The sequence below is a fragment of the Pan paniscus genome, chromosome 13 (assembly GCF_029289425.2).
Source record: "Pan paniscus chromosome 13, NHGRI_mPanPan1-v2.0_pri, whole genome shotgun sequence".
Classification (NCBI taxonomy): Eukaryota; Metazoa; Chordata; class Mammalia; order Primates; family Hominidae; genus Pan; species Pan paniscus.
In genome coordinates, this window is record NC_073262.2 from 128,229,026 (window position 1) to 128,242,556 (window position 13,531).

The window sequence follows — 13,531 nt, forward strand, 5'->3', positions numbered from 1 at the left end:
AGCTGCAAGGAATGCTCATAAACATGGCTTAACTAGATGCCCAGAGAGAAGGACAAAGGGATTTGGTCAGCATGTGATTAGTCTCTTGACTTCCTCAGTACAAACATAAATGAAAAGATAGATTGAGTTCTCCGAGCAAATTGCCCCACTCTGCCCTGCAATACTAGAATTTCTCAAAGAAAATGTTACTGAAATATGCCAATACCTGAGATCTACTATTAATGAGGGATGTTTCAGGCAGAAATAATATGATGGCAATATCTCTACAATCCTCATGTATTCTGATAAAAAAAAGAATAATTCCAACATCTGGATATTTGGTGGAGAGCTTTTAAAGGCCAGACATGGTCTTAAAAATTCTATTTATTATTCCATGCTATGAAAATTTGTTATTATTTGCAACTATTTTATGGAGAACTGTTGTGTATAAGTCAGTGTGTGTGTTCCCCTGTGTTACAGTGAGAGGTGAACACTGCCTGGTGTGGGTACTCCTGATGCAAATTTAGAACTCTCACTTTCCTGGTCACTATGACCTGTATTCTAATTGAATGTCACAGTGTGTGTCAAAACTGTGGATTCTGGAGCTGATTAGAGCCAGCCAGACAGAGAAGTTTACCTACAAGCCCAGGCAAGTGCTGGGGCCTTCTTGTTGACCTGCTGTTTCTCCATCCTCTAAGTTTCTAAGGAAAAGAGGGCAAAGGCCCTGTGCCTCCACCACGAAAGAGCATGGCAGAGCAGGGGTAATGCTTTATATTTCATTATTCTTTCTCTCTTGTGTAAACTCTGTTGAAGAATCTCTGATAAAGAAAAAGGCTTTTTCTTTATCAGGTCTTTGCTAATTGCTGTTTGTGCGATCTTGGGCAAGTTGTGTGAAGGCTCTGCGCTGTTTTTACACCTGTAAAGTGATTAGGACTTTTTGCATATTCCACTTGATTCAGTGTGCCCCATCTGTGTGTAAAACATCATTTTATCTTGTTTGCTTTCATAAACACAAACCTGGGCTTTCTTTCCAACTGTACTGAAAACCATGGAATCTCCAAATGACTGAGCTGTTGTTCTTTCTCTCTATATATTTGAAGAGAAGGCATCCCTTGGATGTAAGAATTGACATAGCTGACCCCAAATAACAGTTTATACAAGACAGAAAGAATAATGAAATATAAAAATATGCCCCCGCTCCTCCATACTCTTTCATGGTGGAGGCACAGGGCCTTTGCCCTCTTTTCCTTAGAGATTTGGAGGATGGAGTAATAGCAGTGCAACGAGAAGTCCCCAGCACTTGCCTGGGCTTGTAGGTAAACTTCTCTGTCTGACTGGCTCTAATCAGCTCCAGAAACCACAGTTTTAAAATACTCTGTGATATTCAATTAGAATACAGGTCAGGGTGACTGGTAGAGTGAGAGTTCTAGATTCGTATCAGGAGTACCAACAACTAACCAATGGTGGTACTGGAAAGAAAGTCAACGTGAGCTCTGTAAGAGCTTTCTAGAAATTAAAGATTTTCACAATTGAGCCAAGGTTTCCCATGAGGTAGGAACTGGTCTTCCCTGGAATTATCCTCCGAGAGGCAGGACAACCATCTCAGTAATTACAAACACACACCTTACCTTGAGTGAACTGTTCCAAGTGGTGATTTCCAAGGGCTGTTTCAGTTCTAAAATTTGATGGCTGAATCTAATACCCATCTGATAATGCAACTTAGTTCAGTGCCTCCTTTAGTGCTTAAAATGTGTTGTCTTTTCTGCTTAATTAATCTGCCTTGATCACTTCTCCTTATTCTCGTTGTTCAGCAGTTGGAGTAGCATGCAGTGTCTTTGATCCTGTTGATTATGCCAATATGAAGCAACAACTTGGAAGCATTCTTTATGTCCACAGAAAGCTCAATTGCTCATCAGCAACAGACCTTTGGTCTCTCTATTTCCAGGCACAATCAGAGCCCATATTTTGTAACCAAGTGATCTCTATGTGAGATTGTGACATTTCAAAAATCACATCAGTGGCTCATGCCTGTAATCCCAGCACTTTGGGAGGCCAAGGCAGGTAGATCTCTTGAGGTCAGGAGTTTGAGACCAGCCTGGTCAATATGGTGAAACCCAGTCTCTACTAAAAAAAAAATTAAAAAGCTGGGTGTGGAGGTGGGCACCTGTAATCCCAGCTACTAGGGAGGCTGAGGCAGGAGAATTGCTTGAACCCGGGAGATGGAGGTTGTGGTGAGCCGAGATTGCACCATTGCACTCCAGCCTGGGCAATAAGAGTGAAACTCTATCAAAAAATAAAAAAATAAAAAAAAACAGCAGTCATGAACCACACATACAAAAAGCTTTTTATGTAAATCATCTGAGTCATCTACATGTTCATAGAAGCAATTAAATGAATGACAGTTGAATCCTTTTAAATATTGCAAAAAAATAGGAGAATAGAATCTTAAATTTTCCCAAGTAAATGATGTGACTGTTCATATTTCCAAATAAAACTCATTTTTCCAGGCAAATTACTTGTTTTTTATGGCCTATTAATAACAAGTGGTAATTGTGGAAACATTTATGGCTTAAGAAAAGACAATTTTGACAACAGCAACTAACTCATGTTCTCCAGTTATTGAGGGCTATTGGTTTATGCTTGCTATGCATGGCCCATCTGCAGGGAAACATTGGAGAGGTGGGTATGAGCCAGGGATGGGATTAGAGCCAGAAGCAAACAGTAATAAGCTATTATCCTGGGTGAAGCAGGCATGCAGTTATTCATCCCATCCCTTCAATTCTCACTGAGGACTCTATTAGATACTGAGTACCAATGTGAAAGATGTAGTCTTTATTCTAAAGCTTGTGATCCAATGGGGGCAACAAGATATATAAACAACAACTGTGACATGTCACATCAGAGCACAAGACATGTGCCATGGAAGGCATAGGGTGGCCCAGCAATGACACAACGTTTTAATGTAATACCCTGTTTGCTTAGGTTGCAGAAATGTAGTTTGGCTCTATACCTCATAGGTACCCCCAGCAGCTACCATATACACAGCTACCATACCAAGGGCTTATGACTGCTGGAATTAAAACCAAGGCACCCACATGTCACCTTGATCCAAAGAAGATCCAAAGAAGCTGCAGCCTTGGCTCCCCACAAATATTTTATTATTTTTGTCATATTGTCCCAGGTCCTCATGTCACCTACTAGTCCACCTGTCCAGGTGCAGACCAACAGATCAGGGCTTACAATAAATAGGACAGGTGCAACATTACACTCTGTGTTATTGTAATTGCCAAGGTGAAAGTATTACAATATGGCAGGCTCCGAGGTCACTTTCTTTAGGGCAGCCCAAGCCTGATATTAACTCTTTACTCACAGCTTTAACTCAAACTAGGAAAAGGAATTAGGAGAAGTCTTTCTTGAATGATAACACCCAACTTAAGTATTCCCAAACAAGAAGACCTGGCTAATCAGTTCATCATTTTGCTTTGGAGGAGAGGTGTGTCAGGCTGAAGAAAGAGCAAATATAGAGAAAACAACTTATCATCTCCACAATTAAAATAGGTAATGGAAAAGAAATGTTGAGAGCTGCCAGAAACTAGTTTACGAAGGGCCTGATGTCTTAACCCAAAGCATTGGAACTTGGTTCTAAGGGCCTTGGGGAATCAGGAAGTAATTTCGCTGGAAAATAAACGGAAATGGATCATGACAGGAGACAGGCAGGTAGGGGCTTTTGCCTTAACACAAAGAAGAAAAGTGAAGGCAAGAACAGAGCCATGATGTTGGTTAGGGAAAAGTGTGGAAAAGTATTATATGCTTCTGTTTCCTGTCCAAATCCCCAGACTGCTAAGTTGTGGGCACTCTCTGTGCTAGGGATGACATAGATTAGACGATTGCCAAGTGTCTTCCTGGTGAACCTGTAAGAAGGGTAATCTATGTCACTAAAAAGAACAGTAGGAGAAAAAATAATTCTTAGCATTGCTATGTGAGGAACTTTAAATGCATTATCTCATTTAATCTTCACAGGAACACAATAATAGCAATTATTATCTTTGTTTACAAATATGGAAATTGGGGTTCAGGAACCTTGACTAAGGTTAAGTAGCAAATACATGGCATGGCCAAAATGCAAAGTGGAAGTTTGTCTGGCTCTGAAGACCATGACTTTTTAGCTAGAAGAAGAGCAAGTTCAGAGAGAGAATAGTGCTGCCAGTTTTAACAGGTTGTGCCCCCACCCAGGCAGTCATATGCAAAGGCTCATTCATGCTATACTGTTTTGTTCCTAGAGCTTAAAAGAGATCTTCAGGTGGTGAGGATTTATAAGAATCTTCAGTACTCGTTTGTTACTGAGTGAATCAATGTTGATGAGGAAGAGTGAATAAGAGATTCTGGTAAAACCCACTAATGTATGGGGTCAGACCTAGCGGTAAAAGCCATTAGACCCAGGAAACCAAGTCTTCCTAGGTGGCCCAGGATCCAGGGCACAGATGGAGAGGGAGAGAGACAGAGAAGAAGCCAGAGAGACAGAAGTAGACCCACAGACAGCATAGAGAGGCAGGAAATGGGAAACTTCAGGGTTAGCTGCATGAGGTGTGATGGATTAGAATCCTGGAGGGAGTGTTTGCTCAAAAATAAATTGCTCCTGGTCTTATCTTTCTTCTGTATCCTGCTTCAGCCTAAACACTGTAACAAATTTAAGACAATGATATACAAAACACCCAGTCTGAAATACAAATATAATAAAATAATACATCCATTTTTGTAATAAATTTAATTCAAGTTCAGATTTCAATGTGAGAATTAGATTTTAGAGCAATAGTCAACATTCGCTCATTCATTCACTGAATAGAGGATAGGTGCATTCTATGCAGTTGGCACCGTGAGCTACATGCTGGGGCTGTAACTGTGAACACTTAAAATAACTCAGATTCCACATAAAGCTTTACCACAGTATGTAAGATTGATCTTGTTCCAGAGAGTTTATGTTACTAAAATCAATTTTGTTTTCAACAGACTTTAAAAAGACATTGAGATATATGGATATGGATAAATATGTCCTTTTCCTCTGAATAGGTTTCCTTGAGTTTTCAATATATCTTATTTACATATTATATATTACAAGAGTCTAATTGTCCACTTTCAATTTGTCTCTTTTCAACAGCTATTTTGAAGATTTTCATATTTGTTTGAATTAGAAAACACCTTGGTTAGGAAGCAGTTCTTGAATACATACACACACACAGGCACACACACAGGCACACACACGCACGCACGCACACACGTGCATGCACACGCACGCAACGCACGCACACACGTGCATGCTCACGCACACGCACGCACGCACACGCACGCACGCACACACGAAAAAACAGATTTATTCCCAAATAAAATTCTCAATAATACATTTATGATTTTCTTACAGATTTTTCAGCTCTGCTTTCTATTTAGGAGGCAGACATTAAGGTATACAGGCACAGGTCTGAGTAGTACCATTTTTTAATCCTTTTGTTCAAGTTTCTCTAAATACACTTGCCAAAATTTACTGAAGACTAACCTCTGGGACTTGAAAACAAAGAAGAAGAGAAAAACACACACACAAAATTCCTTTCCAAAGCTGTAAGCTTTTATTTAATTGAGGCTGGAGACCTAAGTGACACTCCCTGGTTTAAAATCTGGAAGAGGGCTAGGCGCGGTGGCTCACACCTGTAATCCCAGCACTTTGGGAGGCCAAGGTGGGCGGATCACGAGGGCAGGAGATCGAGACCATTCTGGCTAACATGGTGAAACCCGATCTCTACTGAAAATACAAAAATTAGCCGGGCATGGTGGTGGGCACCTGTAGTCCCAGCTACTCGGGAGGCTGAGGCAGGAGAATGGCATGAACCCGGGAGGCGGAGCTTGCGGTGAGCTGAGATCGTGCCACTGCTCTCCAGCCTGGGCGACCAGCGAGACTCCGTCTCAAAAAAAAAAAAAAAAAAAAAAAAAATCTAGAAGAGAAGGTGGGCTGAAGCAGATGGGTCGTTAGGCTTTGAGGCTGTGACGTTTGGAAGCTAGAGTTACACTTTCTTTGAAGCTGTGAATAAACAGCTTGGGAATAGTTTATAATGTTATTTTCTGATACTGGTTTTATTCCATTTGTCTCAGGACACTGAAAAACAAGTGTTGGTTAAATTATCTTTAATTATTGGGCGGGAATATATTGCCTTTACAATATTTTGACTTCTCATAAAAAGACAAATACTATATGATTCCACTTACATGACATACCTAATGTAGTCAAATTCTTAGAGACAGAAAGTAGAGGAGGGGTTGTCGGGGGCCAAAGGGAGGAGGAAATGAGGAGCTGTTATTAAGTAGGTACAGACCTTCAGTTTTGCCAGACAAAAAGAGCCCTGCAGATTGATTATACAACAAAGTGAATGTACTTTACACTAGTGAACTATGCACTTAAAAATAGCTAAGATGGGAAATTTTATGTTATATGTATTTAACTATATTTTTATAAAAATAATGATTAAAATAGTACTTTTATGTTGTGGTATATTTTAATACAGTTTATTTTATTTTTTTTTAATTATACTTTAAGCTCTGGCATACATGTGCAGAATGGGCAGATTTGTTATATAGGTATACACATGCCATGGTGGTTTGCTGTGACTGGCTTATTTTACTTATGATAACATCCTTCCAGTAGCAATAAACCCTTATACTAGCATGTGCCAGAGTTCCTTTTTTTGTAAGGCTGAATAATATCCCACTGTTTGCCTGTACCACGTTGTGTTAACCCAGTCATCGATGGACACTTGGGTTGCTTCTGTCCTTTGTGAATAATGCTACTATAAACTTGGATGTACAAATACCTGTTTGAGCTCCTGATTTCAATTATTACTATTATTGTTATTTGAGACAAGGTCTCAGTCTGTTGCCCAGCCTGGATTGCAGTGGCACAATCTCAGCTCACTGCAGCCTCGACCTCCCAAGGCTCAAACAATCCTCCCACTCCAGCTTCCCAAGTAGCTGGGACTACAAGCTTGCACCACCATGCCCAGCTAATTTTATCTTCTTTGTAGAGACAGTGTCTCGCTATGTTGCCCAGACTGATTTGGAACTCCTGAGATCAAATGATCCTCCTATTTTGGCCTCCCAAAGTGCTGGGATCACAGGCGTGAGGCATTGAACCTGGCCCCTGCTTTCGATTATTTTTCCATGCTTTATTTTTTCTGCAGAGCACTGATTACCATCCAAATGCCCTCTTCCTGCCCCCAACTAGAGATGCAAATTATTTCTATTTGGTAGAAAGATGACTCTAAAGGTTGTAATTGTATTGCCTTAAGGACATTAACCAATTTTATTTCTTTTCTTTCTTTCTTTTTTTTTTTTTTTTAGACGAAGTCTTGCTCTGTTGCCCAGGCTGGAGTGCAGTGGCTCGATCTTGGATCACTGCAACCTCCACCTCCTGGGTTCAAGCGATTCTTATGCCTCAGCCTCCCAAGTAGCTGGGATTACAGACACCTGCCACTACACCCAACTAATTTTTGTGTTTTTAATAGAGATGGGGTTTCACCATGTTGGCCAGGCCAGGCTGGTCTTGATCTTCTGACCTGAGGTGATCCACCTGCCTTTGCCTCCCAAAGTGCTGGGATTACAGGCTTCAGCCAGCATGCCCAGCCACAACGAGTTTTATTTCTAACCTAGCAATTTTATTCTAACATTCTTTTAAAAATGTCTATAAATACTTAGGTCCTCCAAATGCTCTTTGGATCAGCTTTACCATCTTGCTTCATCATTAATGATTAATAAATTTCTGAAACATGTTCATTCCAAAAAAATATGTAGACTTCATATACTTGATTTCATTATAACTAAAACAAGTTTATACACAGGCCCATTTAAAAACCTGAAATCTTTCTGAGACTGTATTGGAAGGGACTATAGCAATATGGAAATAAATGAAGATCAAACAAAAGAGACAGGCAAAGGCTATTTATTCAGAGCTTGCATTTGGCAAAGACTCAGAGGCAGGCAGAGGAGTAGGAAGGCTTTATGGGGGAAAAATGTTCAATTAAATTTGGCCTAAAGCTGCCTCCATATGTAATGAATTGCAACCTAACTTAGTATGTAAATAAACTACAACCTATCATAAGAGTATATTATTGTAACTAGTAGCTGAGTCTTGGCCAATCATAGCAGCCAACTTTTTCAGCCAATCACAGACTGCAAACTGGCCTGTAATCAATAAGGTGAAGGCTGGCCTGTAATCAATCAGGATATTTCTTTTTTTTTTATGTAAAAGTAACGATTTAATGACTATAAGCAAGACAAAGCAATAGAATTGTGCTTCTTTTTCAGACTGGGGACAATGAAATGTTTAGCTACAATTTTCCTATACAAACATGAAACAATATTCATATAGAATAAACACCCTCACAAATAACTGATGGGTGATGAACACACACCAAGTTCGACCAAAGCAAAAAACAAACTGAAAATTGTTGGGTGGGGTTATTCATATTTTAAATTCAACATGCTTGCTCTATTTAAAAATACCTGTAGAAGCTCACAATAAATAGCTTCTATTTCCAGACCTAGCAGAGAAGGCATATTCTATTGTTAACTGTAAAAGCAACTCTTAAATTTGAAATTACTGCTATACCACGTATTAAAATAACTTTAGATAAAATGCCTTCTTTTAGCAACCTGCTGGTTTATTTAAAATTTGTTTTAGAATTACAGTGATCAATATGCATTTTTAAAATACAATATTAATTCCATCATAGCCAATGGAAAATTAACATGCTATTTCCATATTTCTCAGTTAAAGGTTTTTCTTTACTGCAACAATTTTTAAAGTAAACATGTATTATTGGAGAAAAGTATATAAAGAAGAGTATATTCTATATGTTATTTCTTTTTTCTTTCTATAAATACTGCCTGACCAGGTTGCTGGGCAGAGATCTCTGAGCCTTTACTTGTTCAGGGTGCTGCCCAATTCACAAATCATTTCTTTTTCTCAAATAAACTCTGCTAAATTAAGTTTGTCTAAAGTTTTTCGTTTATCAACAACAATGAAAAGGCTTCAAGTGTACCTTGATTGGGGACTATTAACTTGGGGAAGTGGCAGGTAAGCACACTAGAAATGGGGCATTCTATGTGTGGTTAAAGGTGTATATTTACTTTTCCTCTGTTGTTCCTAAGTTGGAAACTGGGGCAAAAATTGGGGAAGCTAAGTTGTTACTCAAGTCTTGACTGTTTGAGGCCAATTTTTACATGGGTGGTTGTTTAGCTTTTAGGATTATTTCCTAGAGATGGGTCTACTCCCTACAAATGTGACTGGTACCTCATAGGTTGACTTCCCAAGCTAGTTACTGTAGATAATAGGCTACAGTTCTGTTTCTAAATGTGATTTGGCAATTTTCCATTTGTATAAGACTCTTAGTAATTATCTAATGTAGAAAAATTAAATAAACTAATAAAGGCCAAATGACTATATTTAACTCAATACTACTTTTTATGTGTCTGGCACTTTTTGGTTTCCAAAATATTTTAAACTGTAGAATATTATCAGATTTTTAAAATTAAATCAAGGAAGTTAGGTAGGGCTGGTATTTTCTTTGTTTTGTACGTAAGAAAAATGAGGCTCCCCAAGAGGTGACATGGGTCACAGCCACAGTTGCAAAGCTGAGGCCTCTGAGATTCCTGACGCGGACTGCTCAATATATAACAGCCTGTTCTATCTGTGTCCCACAGATTCAGATAATGGTGAACCAAAGTGTGACATTTGTGTTATCACACTGCTGAAAGTTGATAAGGATTTTAACCCAAGCGTAAAAAAAAAAAAAAACAAATTCAGATTTTTTGAATCATTTCTGTGATTTTCTAAAAAATTCCTTATTTGAATTAAACTGTTAACCTGGTGAATTTTACAACTTGTGGTTATTAGATAATCAGATTTTTGAAAATACTATTAGCTCCATTAACATACTTGTTATCACTTGATTTTCCAGTTCCATCAGGAATGTTATATTTCCTACACAGATTAGAAAGATGTGTGAAGAACTGAGAAATCTGCAATATAAATAAATTAATTAAATTAAAAATTCATGGAGCAATATGATAGGTGGTGGAGTCAACCATTTTTTAAAAATGCAAAACAAACAAAACCTCAATACCTGCCTTAAAATAACTCAAGGCCTTTCGGGAAGAGCAGATACATAGAACTATAAAGCAAGGTCAGTGCAGAGATGACCATGACCCTGCAAGAGTGGTGAATGGGTGGGAGGGCTTCAGAGGATACTTAAATTGAGTTACCAGGAGTGAGTAGAGTTAGTTAAGCAAAGAAACACAAGACATAAGGGCATTCAAAGGAGGAGTAGTAATAGCTGTAGAAAACAACATTGTTTTTATTGGTGGGGGAGTGGGGAGGAAGAACCTACAACCAATGTAATACAGGTAGGTTAACAGGGAAAGACAAAGCTAGAGGGGAAGGAAAGAGCAAGAAGGTGGAGATTCTTGCCAATGATATTAAAGAGCTTAGACATTCTATGGGCAACAGGAGGCTTCTGGAAGGATTTTATTCAGGGTTACATTATGATCAGATTTGCATTTTCAATAGATCATTTTGGCAGTATAAGGAGCTTATACTTTGAGGAGTCAAGGATAGAGCCAGAGACGGGTTGCAGTAATTCAAGTGAGAGGATTAGAGCTGAACCAGAGCAGTTGAGGTAGACATGAAACAAAGTGGAAGAGAAGCAAGAGCAAGACATCCAGAAATAAAATCTGTACAATCTTCCGACTGATAGATTTGGGGATTATCACTTAAAGAAAGAGAGAGACAAGCTTCTAGCTTGGATAGTTGGTTGGACAGAAAGAACCAGTAGTTTAATAAGAAATTATCAGTTCAGTATCTGAAATGTTCATATGGGGACTCCAGATGGATTCACCTAGCAGGCAGTTGGATAAATGAATGTAAAGATAAAAAGAATGGTCCAGGCATCTGATAAAATATTTAGAAATCACTAACAATTAGATGATTGCTAACTGAATCCTTGAGGACAAAAATCAGAAAGAATATACGTAGCAGAAGCAGCACAGTGGCTAAGCTAGCACCTCGGGAACAACCAGTGTGCCAGGGATGCATGGAGGATGAGATGATATAAATGACAAAGGAAAGGTGTTAGATACAGAACAGGACGCAGGAGGATGGACCATCAGCAAAGCCAAGAGAATTGAAGATATAAATGAGTGAGTAATCAAATAATTGTCAAATGGCTGATAAAAAAGGCTTATACATTTGCCAAATAAAAGGCACTAGGTGATGTTATCAGGAGCAGATTTGATAGCGTGGTTTGGCTGAATTTTTGTAAAGATTAGAAAGTAAAGAGAGTGAGTGTGAAGTGTTCTTAAATAAGTGTACTCAGAGATGAGCCCAAGGGAAGAGTTATTAAAGATTCGTCGAGGTACTCTTTTTCCAGAAAGAAAATTGTATTTCCCAGAGATACTAGCCTACACAACTCAGAAAAAAGGCCCCCTGGAGTCTATGTTTCTGTTATATTTAAATGTTGTAGTCTCCAAGTCTGAGTTTCCAACAACATATTGAGACAATTTTAGAAAATCACACTAATTTTTTGAAAGTAATTTAGGAAGAACTTTACTCTTGTTTAACAGAATGTAATTCTGGCTACTACACAGAATCAACAGAGGAACTGAAAGTCCGAAGCCACAGCACGGAGCCATTACCAAAGTTGGACAACAAGGAAAGAGGCCACCATGGGGCGTCTTCCTCCAGAGAGCCTGTCAAAGCTCAGGAATGGGATGGAACACCAGGGCCACCTGTGGTCACCAGTCGACTAGGAAGATGCTCTGTGAGCCCCACCTTGTTGGCGGGAAACCACAGTTCAGGTAAGGCAGATTATGATCTCCCAGAAGGTAATTCCTCCTGTCTCTAGAAACTACTTTCATGCAGTATCACTTACAGAATTATCACCACAGATATCTCTGTCTGCACACAGAGAGGCACCACAAGTAACCATTCACATAGGTTACATAAAGGGACATAACAATATATTGTACTGCTGAAAGGTACAACTATTTACAGAGATGAAAGATACCTGAACGGTGCTTCTTGGAGCTATGCAAGATAGCAGCCTTGAAAACTTAAAAAGTTTTATACTAAATTTCTTCAAAAATATCTAGAGGCCTCATCTAAAGCAGTTTTAACTTGTGAAGTTTGAGTAATTTAGAATTTATGCTTCCTTTGCTTCAAAAAATATTTCGGGCAACTGATAAAAAATGAACAAAAGTAACATTGAGAACAGAAATGTTAACAAAGATAATCTGAAAGCAGTAAAGAAAGTAGATATTAGGAGACATCTGAAATCTTGAGCTGAAGATGATAACTAGGCCTTGGGAATGGCACTAAATTCCCAAATCTAAGTCAAAGGAAAATGTAACAGTTTTAATAGAATGTACCTTTAAATGTCACAAGTTAAAATTAAAATCTGCAATGCAATTTTACATGGTTAATAGGTAGATATTATTAAACATCAACTGTTTAAAAAACAGCATATGTTTGCTTTTAATTTATTAATTTATGTGTTGGACTCACAGAGAGCTGTCAATTGAAATAAACAACAAATAATCAAGGAACCTCCTGTAGTTTCAGGTTTCTATTTCTTAAGAGTGTTAGAGCTCCAAAGAAAAGACTAATCCTTTAATATTCTTTTCAGCTCTGATACTCATCTTAGAAAGCAATTTACATGAATTTAGCTTGTGGTCTCTCAGACAGTCGTGCACAAGTTAAAATTGGAATAGGATGAATGGTCTCTGCAATTGCTGAGGGATATTCCTGGAACAATACCCAGACAGGAGCAAAGTACTAGCTTCCCCAGACTTAACATGTAACTTGAAGCTTTGGTGGTAGAGCCGTAGCACATATGTGGATAACCAACTCTAAAGCATGAGTTAAAATTTGGCCAAAGGAATACTATATGAATTTAATAAAAATTTCAAAGTATATTTTTGATAGTAAAGTATAAATTGCTATAGGTGTGCATTTTGTCACAAATAAAAAGAAACATAGAGAACAAATAGTTTTTTTTTTTTTTTTGAGACGGAGTTTCACTCTTGTTGCCCAGGCTGGAGTGCAATGGTGCGATCTTGGCTCACTGCAACCTCCGACTCCTGGGTTCAAGTGATTCTCCTGCCTCAGCCTCCCTAGTAGCTGGGCTTACAGGTGCCCACCACCACGCCCAGCTAAGTTTTTGTATTTTTAATAGAGATGGGGTTTCACTATGTTGGCCAGGCTGGTCTCAAACTCCTGACCTCAGGTGATACACTCACCTCAGCCTCCCAAAGTGCTAGGATTACAGGCTTGAGCCACTGTGCCTGGCTCACAAATAGTGTTTTTATGGGGAAAAAAGTCACTTCCCCAAAAAACTTTGACATCACTATTTAATTGAGTCTTATGATTAGTTTGGGGCTTATCAGTAGTTTTAAAGAATTATCAAAATTTGTACCAGTTCTATTGAAAATATGTGAACAGTATATACTTCTATTGTGG

General features: G+C 38.6%; 1 protein-coding gene across 6 annotated transcripts in view; it reads left to right on the plus strand.

Annotated features, from left to right (window-relative positions):
- Positions 1–13,531, plus strand: part of NYAP2 (neuronal tyrosine-phosphorylated phosphoinositide-3-kinase adaptor 2) — a 331,171-nt gene that overhangs the window by 216,292 nt on the left and 101,348 nt on the right. For 4 of the 6 annotated variants that reach the window (XM_014344092.4, XM_034955295.3, XM_034955294.3 and 1 more), the window contains one exon: positions 11,638–11,871. In XM_014344092.4, the coding sequence (XP_014199578.1) occupies positions 11,638–11,871 (234 nt within the window). The remainder of the gene's footprint in view (positions 1–11,637; positions 11,872–13,531) is intronic. The other 2 variants (XM_055109151.2, XM_034955291.4) reach the window with 1 other exon arrangement.